The 21,352-nt window shown below is 41.3% G+C and overlaps 1 protein-coding gene across 4 annotated transcripts in view; it reads right to left on the reverse strand.

Annotated features, from left to right (window-relative positions):
- Positions 1 to 2,335: 2,335 nt before the first annotated feature.
- Positions 2,336 to 21,352, reverse strand: part of OTUD3 (OTU deubiquitinase 3) — a 31,790-nt gene continuing 12,773 nt past the window's right edge. Inside the window, exons 3-8 of one of the 4 annotated variants that reach the window (XM_034957048.3) lie at positions 20,825 to 20,937; positions 17,646 to 17,768; positions 10,885 to 11,016; positions 10,296 to 10,392; positions 8,666 to 8,850; positions 2,336 to 8,557 (exon numbers count right to left, since the gene is read on the reverse strand). In XM_034957048.3, the coding sequence (XP_034812939.1) occupies positions 8,555 to 8,557; positions 8,666 to 8,850; positions 10,296 to 10,392; positions 10,885 to 11,016; positions 17,646 to 17,768; positions 20,825 to 20,937 (653 nt within the window). In that variant the 3' untranslated portion in view covers positions 2,336 to 8,554. The remainder of the gene's footprint in view (positions 8,558 to 8,665; positions 8,851 to 10,295; positions 10,393 to 10,884; positions 11,017 to 17,645; positions 17,769 to 20,824; positions 20,938 to 21,352) is intronic. The other 3 variants (XM_034957043.3, XM_034957039.3, XM_034957050.3) reach the window with 3 other exon arrangements.

Here is a 21,352-nt window from a genome sequence, read left to right on the forward strand (position 1 = left end):
CTACCTGTAACATTGCCAGGTTAGAATGCACACACAGGCCAACTCCAGACACTAAAAAGCCATCAGGCAGATCTTTGTTGTTTTGGGGTTTTGAGACAGGGTCTCACCCTGTCACCCAGGCTGGTGTTGTGGTGTGATAAAGCTCACTGCATCCTAATACTCCTGAGCTCAAGTGATCCTCCTGCCTCAGCCTCCTGAGTAGGAGGGACTACAGACAGGCACCTGGCACCAAACCCCAGTAATTTTGTGTGTGCATGCATAGAGACGGGATCTCGCTAGATTGACCAAGCTGGTCTTGAACTCCTGAGTGTGAGCAAGCCTCCTGCCCCAGCCTCCCAAAGTGCAGGGATTACAGATGTCAGCCACTGCACCCAGGCCTGATCTTGAGAATCCATTCAGCAAGTACAGCACTACTCTTCCAGTAGTGAAAGGCACATGAGAGGTGTTTCAAGAAGTTCCCAGTCTTTCTCCAAACTGATTATACATCCATAATAAGCTCTGTCCTAAACACTGGAGCATCCCACTCCTAGGTTTTGCTTGCGCTGGCCATTCAGTCCAACATGTCTTCGCTCCCTATTTCTGTATCCTGTCTCCCCTTTTGTGCCTCGTCCAAATCTCACTTCCTCCACCAAGCCTTCCCGAATTCTCTGAACTCACAGCCCTCTAATCAGTACCTCCTTTATGGCATGTGCTGTCTCCTGGGTCAGTGACGTGTCCACTTTCATTCCCGGACTGGAGGCTTTTTGAAGGCAGGATCCATGACTGTTTCAATGCCCAGAAATAAGGACCCATACAGAGTAGAGGTTCACTAGATGTCAGATGGATTCTTGGATGTTTAGATGAATAAATTGAACAGAAACAATCCTCTGGGGATACCCAAGTCCTTCTACCATAGGGAGGTTCAGACAAGTTTCTCCAAGAAGATAGGAAATGTTTCCTTCTGCCAAGCCAGAATCTGTGAAGTGTCAGGACTGGCCTCAAGCCTTTGCAACCAAGTTCTAAATCTCTGCATCTCAATGGTCTGAGAGTGCCCATTCCATCAGCAAAAACCATTCTGTCCAGCCAAAACCATATTGGAGCAGAGCTTTTTATGAACTGTATCTCAAGACACACACTCTTGTTTCTGTGCATTGGAGGAAGGGAAAGGCCAGAAGCCTGAGGTGGTGTCTCGCTGATGCAACTCTAAACACCCAGGTTTTCAGCCAGGCTTTCTCCAAGGTGACCATGAGCGGTTACCAAGAAGGGACAAAGGCACAGCCACTTGTCCCTACCTGGCTCAAGAACACTTCTCTGTCCTTAAAGACTCATCCTATCTCCCACACAGGATCTTACAGGTCACCTGGTCCAACGCTGCCCAAACAGGAAGCCCCTCTAATCCCTAGCAGCAGCCACCTGGCCCCAGCTGAATCCCTGGAATGGGATTAAGGAGGCCATGGAAGTTTTCCAGTGTGCGGGCAGCACCTGGATTGGGACATCACTTTGGACCATAGCAGGTTTTCTGGAAGAATCTCAGGTTAAATGGGGTCTGGAATCTGGGCCTCACAGGCTCAGGAACCAGACAGTGTGTGTCTATCCAGAGATGATGGGTCTCTCAGTTGTGGACTGAAGAAGAATCACACAGAGAAGATCGCTTGAGAGACTGTGGGGGAATCTGCTTGCAGAAGCTAGAACATTCTTGATTTTCATCCAGAAAACCATCTAGTCCTTTTTGGTATCAAGGCAACAGGGAGCCAATTCAGAAGGCTGCTTGTTGAATACAAAATGAAGAATGGGAGAATGGGAGTCTCAAGGTCAAAATCATGACATGGTGAGGTCTGCCGAGCCAGAGCCCTTGTGTGGATGGGGCCCCTGCTGGACGCAATGAAGGACTCCCTTCGCTCTGGTTTCCTGTGGACCCTTCTAGGTGAGTTGTGCCCCAGATGGTACTGTCTGTGCCTTGGCAGGGAGCCTCCTCCTTGAATGGGGTCAAACAATCTTGAGAGTTCTAGAGGAGCCCAAAGTGGCCGCTGACAGACAACTGCTACATATTTAAACAGTTTCAAACTTATCAAGAGATGCTCTCAGATATCAGGCAGAAATCTTAAGTGTGTAGTCCTTAAGAATGACCCTGCCATTGTGTTTGGTGGCTGCATTTAGCTGCACTAAAGCAAAAATCAGCTGTTCTAAGCTTAGTCAGATCCCAAAGGACTATTATACACCTAGAATACTCAATCCAGCACATGCACACACGCAAAGCTTCCACACAAAGGTCTCCAAAAAGGACATTTCCCAGCACACTCAGCCTCCTTGCATTCACTCAAACGGTGGTCAGATACTGATAAAAACAACTTAAAACTTTGTTTTTAAACTAGAATTTATTGGTATACAAAACTCCATTTCATAGATAAAGTGGCACATCTTTGCAGCTTCTATTGCACCAAGTATCGAAGATTAAAAACACAAAAAAAGAAACATTTGGTTTTGAAAACACTGCAAATAGCCAAGTACAGTACTTTGGTAAATAAAAAATAAAATGGTTCAGATGAACACAATCCGTGGAAAGAAACGATCTAGGGGGAAGGAACTATGGACATCAGACAATGGTCACAATTCTCACCATCGAGCTCCACAGATAAGGCAAGACTTGCTAAGTCTATGGATCACGACCCCATGGAGGTCTTAAGTATCTCCAGACTGAAGCTAGAACAAGTATAGTGCAATTAGAAAGAGAGAAGGCCCCTCCTCCACGGATACATCCACCCCTCTGTAAAGGGGACTGACGCATGCCAACACTTCTACATGGGAAAGGGGAGCCCCCGGGTGTGACGTCTGACTCCTGGCCCTTTTCTTCTTTCCTCTGAGCTTAGTGCTGGTGGAGGCTCTGGAAGAGGCACTGGGGAGGCCAAGGGCCCTTCCTACTATGAAAAATGAACTGTAAGAGTGGGAAAATGTGTGAAGCCTCTTACCAGTACTGCTCGAGGGACCTGCCAGGGATCAAACCGCCAGCTGAGGTCTGTGGCTGAGCTCACATGATTGTCATGGACGGCTGGCAGCCTGCCGCAGGCTGACACGCCAAGGATGAGAGCCAGGCCACAGAGGGTCTGTCCGGCAATCGCCGCCGGCCGCAAGGACTGGCAGTGAGCAGCAGCAGCTCTGGATCACGGCTATGCCCTGCTTAGAATAAATTCCCTATGCAAAAGTTCGTAGTTTTACAGAAATAGATTCTTTACACTGGTACCAGCCCCTTCTCAAGTAATTCTGCAAGGATGCTAAACATTTTCATGGAACCACAAAACAGTCCTAACGAGGACAGTAAAGAGAGGGACTCTACAAAGCAGCTGCTTCAAAGACATAAGTCAGAGCCTGCGGTTTTAAAGGCATTTCACCTTGGGAGAGAACTTCCAGGCCAACCACAAGGCACCGCTCTTTCCGGAGGTCCCCATCAGCGGTGCCCGGTAAGCTCTGCATCCTCCGTGCACGTGGTGACTGGTGCTCCGTGTTCTCTCCATGTTACAAATATGACTGTCCCCTTTCTAATACGCGATGGCAGACGTCGTAATTTATGCCATCTAGATCTTCAATTCAATGATGTCATTAAAAAAAATACAATTTACTGGCCGGGCGGGGTTGCTCACACCCGTAATCCTAGCACTTTGGGAGGCTGAGGCGGGCAGATCACAAGGTCAGGAGTTTGAGACCAGCCTGGCTAACACGGTGAAACCCCGTCTCTACTAAAAATACAAAAATTAGCCAAGCATGGTGGCACGCACCTGTAATCCCAGCTACTCAGGAGGCTGAGGCAGGAGAATCGCTTGAACCCGGGAGGTGGAGGTTGCAGTGAGCCGAGATTGCCCCACCACACTCCAGCCTGGGCAACAAAGCAAGACTCTGTCTCAAAAAAAAAAAAAAAAAATTTACTTTAGAGCCAGGAAAACATAACTTATAAAAAGTCCATTATTAAATCACCTCAGAACAACTGTCAAAGGCCCCGGAGTTTTAGCAACACTTGTTCTGAAAGCTGTGAATAATGAGAATGGCAAAACAGAAAAACTGCATCAGACTGAGTCTAAAGATTTAACATGGCTAGACAGAGCCTTGAGGTAAGAAAGTGAAGAGCTACGCATCTACCCAAAACGGGAGTCGAAGAGGGCCACTGACGCAACACACTAAAATCAGGAAGCTCCATTCTCTTCCCCCTGCAGAGATCCTTTTGGTCAGGGTAACTTTTAGTCACCTCTGACTAGGAATCCAAGTTTCCTTCAACTGACTGAATATTTCACAGAGGTAAACTGATAGCATTCTACGCTGACCCAGTAAAACCCAGGCAGAGTCTACAGAGTTTCTCAGAATTGGAGAAATTGCACATTGACTACAGGGACTCACTACTAGTACAGTTCAGCGCCAAAGTCCATCTGATGCTACCTGTGTAATATGTGAGCAACTCCCCGACTGAAGGTGGCCCTCCTCCCACCCCACCCCCGACAATCACATCATTTCACACTGAAGCAGCTCCCTGGGGGAAGCAGGGCAGGCATAATAAATTACCCATGGAAAGGCTCCCTCCCAGCCAGCTCCAGCTGCTCCACAAGGGAGATCCCACTTCCCAAGCCCTCAGAATCAAACTGGCATTGGAAGTGTTTTCAGAGCTTAATAAAGAAACTACAGACAACTTTGACTAACATTTAAAATTCTTTCTGCCACAATTTCTCAACCATACTTTGCTCCTGAAAGTGTATGTTCATTATTATTGAAAAACTAAATACACACATACATTCTAACTTTCTAATATCTCCTAGTGGCAACTACATTATCTAGAAGTTATGGTTCTATGCTGCTTTAATACATCTACATCTCTAGTTCAAAGCTGTTGCCACTAAAATGGTATTTATTTTGACCTCTAAAAAAAAATATTTTCAAAATCCGTAAAACCTTTATATACCGTTTATAACAGCAGTAAGCAGCTATGCACCACTGCTCCATCCCCTTTCTCCTGACCACACTACAAGCTACCAAGACAATCTCATGTAACATAAATCTCTGCCAGCCAAGATGTAACACAGAGGTTAAGACACATTCAGTTCCTAATAAAGAGTTCACAGGAGTACCTGTACTAGAGTAACAGCTGCTGACAACAGTCATCCCAGGACTAAACATACTGGGCCTCCACTCGGGCTGCCAGTGAAGTAATTTTCAAGTGCCCACTGAGGCAACTAAGCATATTGATTCCAACCTTCTTATGTACCCAGTGAGACTGAGGCAGTGAAGTCTAAATTGAAACCATTAGCTAGAAGGTATCACTGAAGTTGGATGCATGTACCCTATTCCTAATAATTAACACACTAAACAGACCAACTGTAACTGAAAAGCTGTGAAACCAGTAATAAAAGAAAATTACTAAAGCCGTTTGATTAGTTTTTTAAACCACCATTATTATACTCCAGAAATGCTGAAGCCTATTATCAGAATTAGGTAATTTAAAAAATAAATGTTCCCAATATTCTTTAATAACTTTTTAGCAGCTTCTAAAACTTCTAAAACCCAATAGGGCCCAAGGCCACCTTCATTAACCAAGTAAATAAAGCAATTCTACTACTTCTGACAATAAGTCTCTCTTAAGCTGACTGCTAATCTGAATTTCTGGCATACAATCTTATCTTTCTGAGAGGATCTGGCCTCTGCACTCAAGCAGTACAAAATAGACAGGAAAACATCTTCATTCAGAAACACTCAGCCAGTCAGGAATCTGCCCAGAGTTGAAAACCAAGACAACCATAGATCCTAACGCACTCGATCCCACTTCCTTAGAGTAAGGCAACAGAGATCTTTCATTCGTTTGGAATGAGTAGAGTAACACAGCCTCAAGCTCAGGACTCTGCGATGTGCACAGAAAAAAAATGCTGTGTCCTTTTTTTAATCTGCTAAATTTTACAATGTACTGTACCCAGGAAGAAACCTAAACCACAATGTCCTAGGAGCAATTCCAAGAGACTACTGATGCTCCAACTACAAAAAGCCACCAAAGTCAAAAACAAAACCAAAAGATACCAGTGAAACTGAAGAAAGCCAAAGGCCTGATGATAAAGACAATCTGACGACTCCAGGGCCTACCAAACTTTTTAGTTTTCACTTTGCCTCCGAATTTTTACAATTCTGAAATGTGAGGGGTGGGGAAGATAACTAATAATTTACCTTTCAACTCAGCATCAATTATTTGCCCAAGTATTAGGTCCCAAAAGACAAAGATGATCCAAGATGGGCTGCCTCATACGTTATAGTTCTTAAGTTCACATCCACCTAACTCAGTTTTAGGAATGACATCTCTCCACTGCTCAAGTCTATTTCAGAACTGAAGAGTGATTCGAAGGCCTCAACCAAAGTATGTTCTCTTCTCTGCTGGTCCAACCTAAGTCAACCAACCCTGCTGGTCCAACAACTTCCAGCAGATGCTGGAGTTTTCCCAACTTTGAAATGCCAAACAGGGCTTAAATAAAAAGAAATAAATGTAGCATTTTATAAGATTTAATTTCCACAATACTAAGTTTAGCGACCTATAAGGTCAAGTTACCATGTATCTCTCTGAAGGCATCTAAGTCTAGAACAGAAGGGAAGAAAATCGTTATTTAAAATGCGAACATGAAAAACCTTATTCTTCCAGGCTTCTCCTATAAAAACATAATTCTTTAGACTCCTCTTAGGCAAAACCCCAGGAGTTCGTCTCCTGTTACAACTATAGACCCTGCTCTACACACTATCAGAATTCCAGAACTGTATCACAAGCAGTAACATGCCATCTCCCCACTGTCAGGAAACAAATACCAAAAACCCAACACCACTATCAACTTCCCAACAAGGCCAGGCCTAATTAACAGTCAGCTGCATTTATCATATGGCTTGAGTGCACATGAACTAACAGCACCTGCATCCCATCTGAAGTAACATCAGAATCAGGAAGGAGAGAAATGCGGTTAATTTCCATCCTGACTGCAGGCCACAACCCTCACGTAACTTTGGGAAAACAATTCCTGAATTATTTTCTGAGTAACTTGGATTAGAAGTAAATCAAAGCATATTCCTGAGTTGGAGATCATTTATAAGCTACCCTATATATCTGTTTGAGAATGAAAGAGAAACTAAGGAAACTTGTCATTCTGAATTTCTAACAATTATTCTAAACTACTCATGAACAATTACAGCAAAACTCACCCCAAATGTTAAGGAAAGATCCTAGGGTCACTGAAGTCTGATTTTCAGGGCAAATAAAGCCACCACTTAAAAGGTTTTTCCTGACCTAACTATCTGCCCCTAAAACTCAGTATTTTAATTTTGTATTACAGAATATGAGTGGCCTCACTGCATTTTCATAAAACACCAACATATTACTAATAAAACTTCGAACAAAAAAAGAGGCAGCTTGAACGAAACTAACTCAGTGTGTGAGCTCATGTGTGGGCTTTGTTGGTTGTGTTGCGTTTTATAAAAGGACGGCCTCACTGGAAAGTCTAGCACACAGCAATCCTTTTCCAGCCACTTCTTACAACTCCCAAGAGGCCAAAGAGTCAGATGTTGAGAGCGGCGAAGGTCTTCACCAAGGTGACCTGCGTGTTCGCCTCGGCTTCACTTCTGTTATTGTCCCTATGGCTACCTCTGCTCTCCAGGGCTTTGTGGCGGTGCCTCTCCTCCTGCCGCTTCTTCTTCTCCATCCACTGCTGTTCTCGCCTCTGTTTGTTTGTGACCTGAGAGAGAAGGCCATGGTGGTGAGTAGGAAGCACGGGGGACTCAAGCTGCCACCTGCTAGAAGGGAGATGGTGGCAAAGGGCACAGATTGCTTTTCAGCAGGAACAGGGAAAACCAATCTAAGACGCCAAAGATGATTTACTGTCCACTGCTGCTCAAATTTGCATTTAAATTTATATTTCGTTGCTGAACTAGCAAACAAAATCAATTCCATTCTTCTCTTAAAGAAACCAGCCCTCATCCAGCAAGAGTTGGTAACAAACACACGTGTCAGAGGACATTTTTCCCCACATAATTTAATGCCCCAGGTAATTCTGACAAAATCCTCAGAAGCTTATTGCATCTCTGCCTCTGCTGTGGCTTTTTACACTGTGGCATTTTGAGCTCAGAACTTCTTGGTGAAAATCTTTAAAATGATTCCAAATTCAGTAAAATGGAAGATGTCACATACTACTTGTGGGAGTGAAGGGCAGGGAGGGAGATGTACCTTTCCGGGAAGCACGTGACAATTTACCAAAAGCCTTTAAAAGATTCATGTATCCATGACCTTTAACCTGTTCATTCCTCTTCTGGGACTTTATTCAAGAAAATAATGCAAAAACCAAAGATTTATACACAAAGGTGTTCACTGCAGATCATGGCATTTATAAAAAACATGGATAAACATGGGAAGACCCCACATGTACAGTAATGTTAGGTGGGAAAAGGAGGCTTTTCATTTGTACACTGAGGACAATTTCAGGGTATATTTCCTTCCAACTGTCACGGCATACACCAAACAGGATAAGTGAGGTCATTCTGCTTCTTGATATGTCTTTATGCATTCCCCAGATTTTCCACGCTACTTTTATAAATCAGAAGGAAAATACAAATAAAATTAATCTCAAGCTACCACCACTGCCACAGAATTACACCTACCCACCACCTGCCCATTCAACCCCATCTTACATACCTTTGCAAGCTGGTTTTTATTTGCTTTGTTTTCTTCACTAGGGCTGGCCTGTGCCTTATTGTTTTCGGTCCTGCCTTCATTTAAGCCCTGATTTCCAAAGATTCTGGCACCACTGCCACCCTCCTCCCACAAAGGGCCACACTGCTTCAGCACTCGACCACTGGGCTCAAGATTCTCTTCTGCATCTTCCAAAGAAAGACATTTCATTAAAACTGAGAACCTGAGAGAGTTACACAGGGTGATGACTGTATTAATGATTCCAAAATTACCTGGGTCCCTACTTCGGTCATAAGGGAAGTAAGTTTCCTTGAGACAAATTCGAATGTCAAGACAGTGGGAAACATAGGAAGAAAAAGTTGGTAAAGTTGGAAGATAAATTCTAAAATAACCCACTGACCAGCCTTTTGATCAGCTTCCAACCAGCAGAGTGCTTTTTAGATAAATTATGTCTTAACATGAATTTTTATGGGAAAACCTTTCATTTGCACCCAAAACCCAGAAAAGAAACAGGCTCTAAAGCTGTGCTGTCCAATGTATTAGCCACCAGCTATATGTGGCCATTTACATTTAAATTAAAATTAAACAACATTTAAAACGTAGCTCTCCAGTCTCATTGCTCATGTGGCAGGTACACACTATACTGAACAGCACAGATCACTGGAGGGTGCTGTTTAAAGTCACAAAGACCAAGTTACTTACAGATTTCTAAAAGTACAGCCAATACATAGTGGATAATAAAATACCTCATCACATGGAGCACTATGATGCCAGAAACAGTATCTGACACGTAACATCTGGCAATCAGTATTTATTGATATCATTTTAAATAAATGACTTGAGAAATTAATAAGATGTTACATCCTTTTCTCTTTTTTTTGAGAGGGAGTCTCGCTCTGTTGCCCAGGCTGGAGTGCAATGGTGCGATCTTAGCTCACTGCAACCACCGCCTCCCAGGTTCAAGCAATTCTCCTGCCTCAGCCTCCTGAGTAGCTGGGATTACAGGCACCCGCCACCACACCCAGCTAATTTTTGTGTTTTTAGTAGAGACGGGGTTTCACCATGTTCGTCAGGCTGGTCTCAAACTCCTGACCTCGTGATCCACCTGCCTCAGCCTCCCAAAGTGCTGGGATTACAGGTGTGAGCCACCACACCCAGCCGTTACATCCCTTTTCTTTCCTCTGAGTCACAAAATTATACTTGGTTCAAATTAAAAAAAAAAAATCAAAATTATCACAAGCTAATACAAATCTAAATATTTCCACCAGAAAAACAAGGTATTTCTCTCTCCATTTTATTTTGGTTATCATTTTGGTCTTCTAAGGGCATCTTATTTCTAAACAGGCTAATTCTTCCCTGATGCGTCCCCCAGCACCCTGTACTCCCAACCCCATTATGTACTATCGCACCAGTTTATCTGTCTCCACTATCCACCCTCTACCCCTGAACTATACTCCCCCTGAAGCAGAGACAGGACCTAGTAAAAAATGTCTACGTACAGAACGTGCTCAATAAACAACTCCTAAATGAATGACAGAACAGTTACCACCTGTGACTTGGTTAAAAAATAAATATTTGGAAAATTACCAACACAACCATTTTGAAGACCTATAAATATTAGTCATGGACTTACTATTTCTCTTCCCTTGGTTCATCTGAAGCATGGCAATTATTGCAGATTCAATATTATAATTTTCAGCTTCCAGGTTCTGGACTATTAAATTAAAATCCTATCCAAGAAACAAACAAACAAAAAAACCACTTCAAAACTCTGGGTATATTTTTCTGCCTAGCTCTACTTCAATAATCATAAACATAAAGATGTAATAGTGAGAATTAACACAAGGTTTCAGGACCTTTTCCATTTAGAAAAATGTCAATTTCCAATAAGGTTGGTCCCTTGAAATAACCGTCTAATGTACACTTATAAATGAATTCCCTCTATAAAACTGCATTTGTACTACTGTAAACACTAGTCAGGAAAAATTAAATCCACATACTTCCTAAGACCTTTGAGCAGTACTGGGTGAAGTCTAGCAAACAACAGGGAAATTAATAAACAGCTCTCATTAAGCCACATACGCTAATCAAACTACAAATCTCATGGGCCTATTTTGGCCCACAAGGTGCTGATATGCTAGAGAGGTGCTACGAAACTAAGACGTACGCTAGGCACAGCAATGCTTGCTTCTAAATCATTCCTGCAAGACAGAAATACTAACTGAACATCCAGTTGCATTACAAACTTTCTGGACAGCATCCTCTACTTCGTCTCTCAGGTCGTCTTCAGAGTCCATTCCCTTTGTCTTGATCTTTTCTCTTTTATTTGATTCATCTTGATGAAGCATCTGAAACTAAAGGAAACAAGTAATAATCAGGGAACTATGTTGAGAATCAAACTATGTTCAGAATCTTCAACACAAGACACTCTAATCTGGAAAAATTCATATACATAGGGGAAAACCTTCTAGAAACAACCTTAAGAGAACAGCAATGACTAGGCTCCATTTTATCCACTCATTGTACTTTGAGTCACAACAGAGGAATTGAAAAGAAAGGCCCAAAAGACAGAATAACTGCTCAGTAAGAAAGGCATTCGCACTCCCATGTCTAAATGCCAACACTGGCAAATGACTGCTGCCTCTGACAGCACACAGTCACCTCAGCTGATTTTCAGAGCCATGAGCTTAACAGAAAACGATCCTCTATACTCGCACCTGGTGAACTTTTGCACAAAAATGGTGCTGGTCTTGAAGAAACCTACATACAACTTCCCTCTGGTTCCCAAGCCTTATTTGATCATCAGCACGCTTAGAGGTACTGAAGCTCCCGTCCCAGCTGGACAGCCACGGATGAGCATGACTCATCTAACCTCAGGTACGTACCACCACACCCAGGGAAACTTGTCAATCCAAATCCTAAAGCCACAAACAACAGTTCACTTGGGATCCATGAGACCTTTACAACCTGGGCCTTAAATCAGAAAAGCTAAAATCATCCCTCTGTAGATGCTCAACCACCTTCTTCTTCTGCTTCCCATTAATGCAGGGAGATAGGTAAATGGGCAAAGACAGTTCTATTTTTTGAATGTAAAAGTATAGTGGACTCCAGCAATGTACAGTATATTCCTCAGAATGTTAATACAAAAAATTCTATTATAAAATTAAACCCTAAGAATTTGACAAAGTTACAGGAGTCTTTGACCCAGTAGTTTCACAGTTTTGAAATTTAGCCAAAGGAAATAGTATCAAATAGAGAAAAGATTTATGGGCCTGGTGCAGTGGCTCACACCTGTAATCCCAGCACTTTGGGAGGCTGATGGGGGTGGGTCACTTGACCTCAGGAGTTCAAAACCAGCCTGGGCAACAAAGTGACATCCCGTCTCTACAAAAAAAATACAAAAGAATTATTTGGACATGGTGGCATGCACCTGTAGTCCCAGCTATTCAGGAGGCTGAGGTGGGAGGATGGCTTGAGCCCAGGAGGTGGAGGTTGCAGTGAGCCGAGATCACACCACTGCATTCCAGCCTGGGCAACAGAGCTAGACCTTGTCTCAAAAAAAAAAAAAAAAAAGAGAGAGAGAGAGAGAAAAGATTCAGGTAAAAGTGCTAACAGTGTTACTTATAGTGGTGAATAACTGGAAACCACCCAAAGGCTTTATAGTATGGATATGGTTAAATAACCACTGTAAATCCACAGAATGATGTCTTCATTCCCACTAAAGGAAGAAACACAATAATCACTCCCCCCATTATTACTTAACAATATTTTGGAGGTAACAGCCAAAGTATTTAGCCAAAATAAATTTTAAGTATAAAATTAAAAAGAAAAAAGTAATCTGTCTTTGTAGATGATATAATTCTGTAACTGAAACAAGAGAATCAACAAAAAAACTACTGCAAACCAAAAAAATTACAGCAAATCATATACCTGGGTAAGAATCTAGCATCTAGAATATATTAAAAAACTCTTACAACTCAAAAACAAAAAGGCAGAACCCAATTAAAAAATAGGCAAAAGACTTGAATAGACATTTCTCCAAGGATATACAAATGGCCAAAAACCACATGAAAAGATGTTCAATGTCATTAGCTATTAAGAAAATGCAATTCAAAACTTTAAGATACTGGCCGGGCGTGGTGGCTCATGCCTGTAATCCCAGCACTTTGGGAGGCCGAGGTGGGTGGATCACGAGGTCAGGAGATCGAGACCATCCTGGCTAACACGATGAAACCCTGTCTCCACTAAAAACACAAAAACTTAGCTGGGCGTGGCGGTGGGTGCCTGTAGTCCCAGCTACTCGGGAGGCTGAGGCAGGAGAATGGCGTGAACCCGGGAGGTGGAGCTTGCAGTGAGCCACGATCATGCCACTGCACTCCAGCCTGGGCGACAGAGCAAGACTCCATCTCGAAAAAAAACTTTAAGATACTAACTAGGATGACCATTTAAGAAAAAAACTACAAATGTCAGAGAGGATGAAAAGAAAGCAGAGCCTTCATACATTACCGGTGGCAAGTAAAACAGTGCAGCTGCTGTGGAAAACAGTTTGGCAGTTCCTCAAAATGTTAAATTTAGGTTTATCATATGACCCAGCAATTCCACTCCGAGGTATATCCAAAAAGACTGAAAATAGGTATTTGTAAAAATACTGTACACATATACTCACAGCAGCACTATTCTCAATAGCCAAAAGGTGGGAACAACCTAAATGCTCATTAACAGATGAATGGGTGCACAAAAAATCGCCTCTCCAAACAATGGAATATTATTCAGCCATAAAAAAGAATGAAGTACTGATACATGCTACACCATGAATGACTCTCAAAAACATTATACTGAGGGAAAGAAGCCACAAAGAAAAAGTCACATATAATTCCATTTACATAAAATGTCCAGAATAGGCAAATTCATAGAGAAGAAGGGCAGATTGGTGACTGCTAGGGGAGAGGGGGAATTGGGAGTCACTGCTTAATGGATATGAGGTTTTCTTTTGGGGTGATGAAAATATTTTGGGACTAGACAGAAGAAGTGGTTGTACAACAAACACTGCAGATGTACTGAGTACCACTGGACTATATATTTTTAAATGATTAATTTTATGTTATGTGAATTTTGCCTTAACTTTTAAAAAAAGAGGGGTTCTGTGGGATACCTATGTAATTAACATCTTGTTATTAACAGCTCTCACAGACAAATGATAACCAACTAGAAAACATAAAAGATCTCTTTACAATAGACACAAAAAACACAAAACACCTCCTAAGAATAAACTCAACAAAAAGTGGGCAAGATCTATATGAAGAAAATGTTCCCGTGGATCACAAAGTCAATTAAATAATAAAAGACTCAACATCAAAAAGATGTCAGCTTTTCCTTAAATTACTCTATTAATTTAATGAGATTCCAATTTTAAAAAACTCAATAGGGCCGGGCACGGTGGCTCATGCCTATAACCCCAGCACTTTGGGAGACCAAGTTAAGCAGATCACTTGAGGTCAGGAGTTCAAGACCAGCCTGGCCAACACGGTGAAACCCCGTCTCTACTAAAAATACAAACATTAGCCAAGGGTAGTGGCGAGCGCCTGTAATCCCAGCTACTCGGGAGGCTGAGGCAGGAGAATCGCTTGAACCCGGGAGGCAGAGGTTGCACCACTGCACTCCAGCCTGGGCAACAGGGCAACAGAGCAAGACTCTGTCTCAAAAAACAAAACAAAACAAAACAAAACAAAAAAAACTTCAATAGGATTTCCTTTGAACTAGACACATTGATTCTAACATTCATTTTGTTTTTTTTAAAAAAGACAAGAACATATAAGGAAACTTATAAAAAGAAAATTAATTATGAGTGAAAAATCCTACCAGATTTTAAAATATACCAACTAAAACAAAGAGGCATCAACATGTGAACAGGGAGATCAGTGGACCAGAACCAAATGTCTAGGAATAGACCCAAATACATATGGGAATTTAGTATATGGAAAGAAAGTGGCATTTTAAATCAGTGGAGAAAAGATGTATAATTAATCAATGGTTTGGGTACAACTAGGTAATCACAAGGGAAATATAAAGTTGGATCCATAGCCTCCTACCCTTATTTGAATATAAATTTCAGATGAAGCCAAGATTTAATTTTTTTTTTTAAGTCAAACTATGAGCTGGGTGCAGTAGCTTACATCTGTAATCTCAACACTTTGGGTGGTCGAGGCAGGAGGGTTGCTTGAGTCCAGGAGTTCGAGACCAGCCCGGGCAACAAAGTGAGACCCTGTCTCTACAAAAAATAAAAAATTAGCCAGGCATAGTGGTACACAGCTGTGGTCCCAGCTACTCAGGAGGATTGCTTGAGCCTGGGAGGTTGAGGCTGCAGTGAAACATGATCATAGCACTGCACTCCAGCCTGGGCGACAGAGTGAGACCCAGTCTCAAAAAATAAATAAATAAATAAAGTGAAACTATGAAAGTACTATTCTAAACTATGGGAGAATTCTTTTTAACCTCAGAGTGGGAAAGACTTTCCCAGTTATGACCCAAAATCCAAAGGGCATATAAGAAAATCGTAACAAATTTAACTATGTAAAAATCTAAAATTCTTTCATAGCAAAGACCACAGGAGAAAGAACAAAAAGACAAATGACAGAGTGCGAAAAACTATTTGCAACTCATATCACAGACAGAGGCTAATTTCCCTAATACATAAAAAGCTCCCCAAAACCATTAAGACAACTTAATAGGGAAAAAAATGGGGAAAGAAAATGAATACCATTTACAAAAAATAGAAATATGTCTTAAACACAGGAAAAGATGCATAAATAAGAGAAATGCAAATTAAAACTAGGTTAAGTAAACAATTTTTCCCCTAACAATGAAAAGGATTTAAAAATTTGGTAACACTATGTTGACGAAGTGCACCGTGCAGGAAAAGAGCCACATATTGCAGGTAGGAGTTTAAACCGGTGAAATCTTGTTAGAACGTAATTTGACAATTCACTTATCAACATCCTCTGATGTGGCAAGGACCTTCTAGGAATGTGTCCCACAGATACATGAGTGAAATGAGGTACATAAAAGGTACTGCACATTGCTTATAATAGCAAAGGGTTAGAAACCACCTAAAAGTCCATCAGTAAGTGACTGGTCAAAAATATTATAATGCATCTACAGAACAGAACACTATGCAGCCTTTAAAAAGGATACAGGAAGTTCCTTATGTACTACCATGAATTAAATCCCAAGACATGTTAAATTTAAAAAGCACAGTGCAGGATGTATGTGTGGGATGTGTAGTATGTGTAGGATGCTACAATTAGTGGTGGGGAGAGTAAAAATGGCAAAAGTGGAATATGTGCACATATATATATATTTGCTTGGTATGTAAACCATAGGAGATTTTATGAGATACTAATACCACTGATTGCATCCAGGGAAAACAGTGTGGCTGAAGTACAAGGGTAGGAGAGTGACTTTGACTATATATCCCATTACATATTTTGAATTCTAATCCATGGACAAATATGACCTATTCAAGAATTAAAATTGCCAGGCACCATGGCTCACACCTGTAATCCCAACATGTTGGAAGGCCAAGGCAGGAGGATCACTTGAGCCCAGGAGCTGGAGGGCAGCCTGGGCAACATAGCGAAACTTCATCTCTACAAAAAATTAAAAAATTAACAAAGCATGGTGGCGCACACCTGTAGTCCTAGCTACTCATGAGGCCAAGGTGGGAGGATCGCTGGAGTCCACGTAGACAAGCCTGCTGTGAGCCGTGATGGTGCCACTGCACTCCAGCCTGAGCAACAGAGCGAGACCTTATCTCAAAAAATAAATAAAATTGTTTAAAAAACAATGGTTTTGGATCATGTGTAAAAACAGGAAAAAAGGTTTATGCAATAATGCTAATTTTTTTTTTTTTTTGAGATGGAGTTTTGCTCTTGTTGCCCAGGCTGGAGTGCAATGGCGCTATCTCGACTCACCGCAACCTCCACCTCCCAGGTACAAGTGATTCTCCTGCCTCAGCCTCCCAAGTAGCTGGGATTACAGGCATGCGCCACTACGCCCGGCTAATTTTGTATTTTTAGTAGAGATGGAGTTTCTCTGTGTTGGTCAGGGTGGTCTTGAACTCCCGACCTCAGGTGATCCGCCCGCCTCGGCCTCCCAAAGTGCTGGGATTACAGGTGTGAGCCACCACGCCCAGCCAATGATGTTAATTTTTAAAAACAGGAAACAAAGCTATATAAATAAAATGTCAACGATGTTTTAATGCATTAGATGAATGGAAATCTACCAAAACAGTAACAAAATTTACATTCAGGTAGCTGAGTTGACTTTACATGTTTTTTATTTTCTTCTTTACCTTTACTATAGTTTTCAGATTTCAGATAAGAAGCATGGGTTAGGCCAGGCGCAGTGGCTCACCCCTGTAATCCCAGCAGTTTGGGAGGCCAAGGTGGGCAGATCACCTGAGGTCAGGAGCTTGAGACCAGCATGACCAACATGGAGAAACCCCATCTCTACTAAAAATACAAAATTAGCCGGGCATGGTGGCACATGCCTGTAATCCCAGCTACGTGGGAGGCTGAGGCAGGAGAATCGCTTGAACCCGGGAGGCGGAGGTTGGGTGAGCCGAGATCGCACCACTGCACTCCAGCCTGGGCAACAAGAGCGAAACTCCATCTCCAATTAAAAAAAAAAAAAAAAAAAAGGTGTGGATTAATTTTAAAACATAAAAATAATTTTAAAATTCCATGTATCTTATACACATACAATTGTAACTATCAACTATCAGAAAAAGCAAAATAATAATAAGCAATTTTATCTATCACTGTCACCTAAACTAAGAAATAAAAAATATTTTTAAAATCAGGCCCACAGATTCTTAATGCCAACTTTCCACAAAAACATCACTGGTTTTTAGCGCCAGATATACAGCTCTCAATCTGTTTCCTGTAGGGCTGGGAATACGGGAGAAATCCGAGGCCTCACTCACATCCGTCTGGAGATGTGCAGGTGCCTCTGAGTTGTCATTGATCCTCCGAACACTGTCGTAGTGCTCTCCATACCGATATGCGATGTGTAACTCCCTCACGCTGCTTTTCTCTGTACCACGAATCTGTAGACAAAAGAAGGGGCCATGCCAGTGAGGATCTGAACACTATCAACTTCTGGAGAGAAACACCCACCTGGACTGCTGAGGAAGCCCAGTCAGCAGGTCTATGCAGACACTAATTGGGAACACACCTGGGATATGTCACAAGCAATTTCCAAACTACCTCCTTCCTACGCGTGTATGCTTCCGTATGCTTATTTAATATGTAACTCCATGGAAATAAATCATGTAAGAAATTCAAAAACCAGGGGCAGACTTGAGATGAAGTTAAATAAGCTTAAGCTTCAGAGGCTGTATTACCTCTGAGCCCCTCTAATGCACAAGCCCCTTCCAAGGGGAAGGCCCAGGGGCAGATCCAGATTTGTTGAGCTTGAAGCCCTAACTATTTGAAGGCTCTCTTTGAGGAAAAAAAAAATGCAAAATTATAAATATAAAACTGGTAGAACCTCTCCTAAGACCTAGAAAGGGAGTCCTACAAATGAGTGGCCTGATGTTTCATTAGCTTCAAGGTAAATCCACCCCTTTCGTTAAAACGAAAATCGCATTTTCTATTAACCACCTAAATGAGAAACATCAACAACAAACCCAAATCTCCTACCTACGTCAGCTTCAAAACAAAATTACATAAAGTAGTACGGCCTGCAGCGCTCAACCCTGCAGGCGCCACCCACAAGGTATTCTATGTGAACTACACCCCTGACACACAGCACAAGAATGGGGATCCCTAGAGTTGTGCAGTACAGAAGCCCTAAGGTCTGGGCGTACCCCAAATAAAACTCGCCACCTCCAAAGAAACTCTCATTCTAACTTTGTCCCTTAGAAAGCCCAGTAATGGTTCCTTTGTTTAAACTCCAAAACATCAGCACATTCTTTTTACTGAAAATCACACATAGTAAGATACTGCCCTTACTTTAAACAGTATCCATGGTCTAAAGACAAAGCAAAAACCATGGAACAAACAGGAACCACACAAGTCTAGATGTCAGTAGCGTGGAAGCTTTTCCAGTAGAATACGCAGATCTCAAGTGCAGAGTCTGGTTTAGACACATACAAAATAGAGAGCACCATTTGTCTCCCAGGAAGAGCAATGGGAAAGTAAACAGTTTATTAGAATCTTTGACATAATCCCTAAAGCACTTACATACCTAATAATAATAATATATATACATTATGAATAGAAAACCTAACTGGAAGAATATTCACCAAATTGTTAACTGTGACTTTCACGGGCAGATTACAGAGGACTTTCACATTCTATGTTACATACATCTAGATTGTTCACAGGAGCACATATTCCAATTATAACCAGAAAAAAAATGCAGGTTTCAATATCTCCATGGTGTGAGTATAAGCCTACTCTTTATTAATGAAAGAGCTCATAACCATGAAAGTAGCAACCAATGCAGTTTCAGTTCTTAAATTTTATAAGATGCTTCACTGGGGTAGGAAGACATAGGGGGATCCAATGGAAAGATTAGTAAATTTATTTTAAAAAGATGTACTTTCAATGCTCAGGAATTTATGAAAGAGAACACTACAGAAATAAATTCAAAAAAAAAATTACCTATGCAGAAATGTCTTCCACAACTACCTAGGTAACTAAGAAACTTTGGGAAAAAAGTCATCAATGGAGGAAAAGGCAAGCTGATTACTGAGTTGGTAGTGAGTATTCCCCTTCAAGGTGAGGGTCATTATGCTGCGTATTCAAATGATTTTGTTAACTTCTGCAAAACAGTGTAAGTTTAACGACAAAAAATAGAACAAAGGGGTAACCAGTATTTTTGCTCAAACATTGCCCTTGGAAAACAGAACCCCATGGAAAATGTGATAGCTCTATCTGGTACCCTGATGTCAGGACATCCGCAACACTGCCCCAAAGAACACAAGCAGATACTGTTTCACTCCTGCTCCTTCTATCCCCATAAGGTAAAATTTCTCACCATCCCTGGACTATCTTATTTTGTTGTAGCATAGTTTTGTTAAAAGGACACTGTGCCAGGGACAAAAGGCTGCATTCTTTAATATGACATTCTGGAAAGGCAAAACTATAAGGACAAATCAGAGAATGGGCTACAAGAGGCTGGGTATTGGGGGAGGGGGCCAGTGATTACAAAGTACAAAGAGCCTGGAAGTAACTTTTTCGAGAGTAGACTAGTCTGTGTTGATAGTAGTGGTGGTTACATGACTGTGTTTGTCAAAACACATAGAACTGTACACTTGGAAAAGGATGAAGTTTGCTACATGTAAATTATATCCCTATAAACCTATTTTTAATCAGCAAAGGCTATGACTGAGCAATTTACAAAGGAATATATGCAGGTGTCATATGAAAAAAAGGGCACTGTTACCTTTATGCTAATAACACAGAAGTGTCCGTATATATGTGGATATGGATACATGTGTGTATGTGTTTTAAAAGTGTGTAAAAACATTGTGATATGTTCCTTTCCAGTTATGTATCAATGTTTTTATAGCCAAGTGTGTGTGAATGACAGGAATACTCACTAAAACATTAACAGCAATAACCTCTCTCTGGGTGATTCAATAAAATTTTAAATATAATTTTTAATAAAATTTTTTTCTCTTTACGAGCTTTTTCAATTTTCTAACTTTTCTACAAGTACTGTATTATAACTTTTTAATTAGAAAAAGTGAGAAAGCGGTGAGTGGTGGAGCAGGGCAGAGTGGGTGGGGAATTAACAGAAACCACATGCTCAGTCTTTAGGAGCTGAGGTACAAAGCAACAGGCAGCACTCTGACTTTAGGGGGTGACAGCCTGTGTTTCCACACTAGGTTCTCTGTCCCCAACCTGCCCAATTAGCTGACTGTTGAATATTTATAGCATTTTAAAAGATTTCTAAATTATACTCCGGACTCCATTTGTACATAGCACAGGGATTACTTCTGAGCCACCACAAGATTTTTGTCTTTGGTTAGGCTCGTAGTCCAAGTTACTCCGCATAATTCAATGTTCACAGGTCAAGCCCCTCATCTTCGGATATTCCCAAAGCTGACTTAGAAATAAGAGCTTAAGATAAATGTTTAAATAGGTGACCTACCTGCCACAAAGGGGCATTAAGTTGATGAATCACTACATTCAACTGATGATTTCTTGCAAAGGCTACAATTGCATCATTGCCAGCAAAAGTACCAGGCTTTGCCAAACTGGCCACTGCATGGAAATAGGAAAGAAAAATGACGTCTTTATAGTGGAAAAATCCAAATGCAAACATGCTTTGGTATTTACTGAGTTCCAGATAATGAGAAACAATGATATATATCTGAAAAGTCCATTAACTTTGTCAGAGTCTAGGAATTTAGCTAGTTGAACAATACAAGACTGCTACTCAGAAGAACACTAGTCATTCATAAAGCAAAGATCCATTTATTTATTCTGCAATAAATGTTTACTGATTACTTCCAATATACTAACTCAATAAAAGGCACTGGAAACATAACAATAAACACAGTAATCTTAGCAGCTTGCATTAGTGAATGGTTGTTATGTGTCAAGCACTGATCTAATCACATCTCATAGACAAGTACTATTATACAAACCATTTTATACATGAGGAAACTCAGATGCA

Source organism: Pan paniscus, chromosome 1 (genome assembly GCF_029289425.2).
Source record: "Pan paniscus chromosome 1, NHGRI_mPanPan1-v2.0_pri, whole genome shotgun sequence".
NCBI classification, from domain to species: domain Eukaryota; kingdom Metazoa; phylum Chordata; class Mammalia; order Primates; family Hominidae; genus Pan; species Pan paniscus.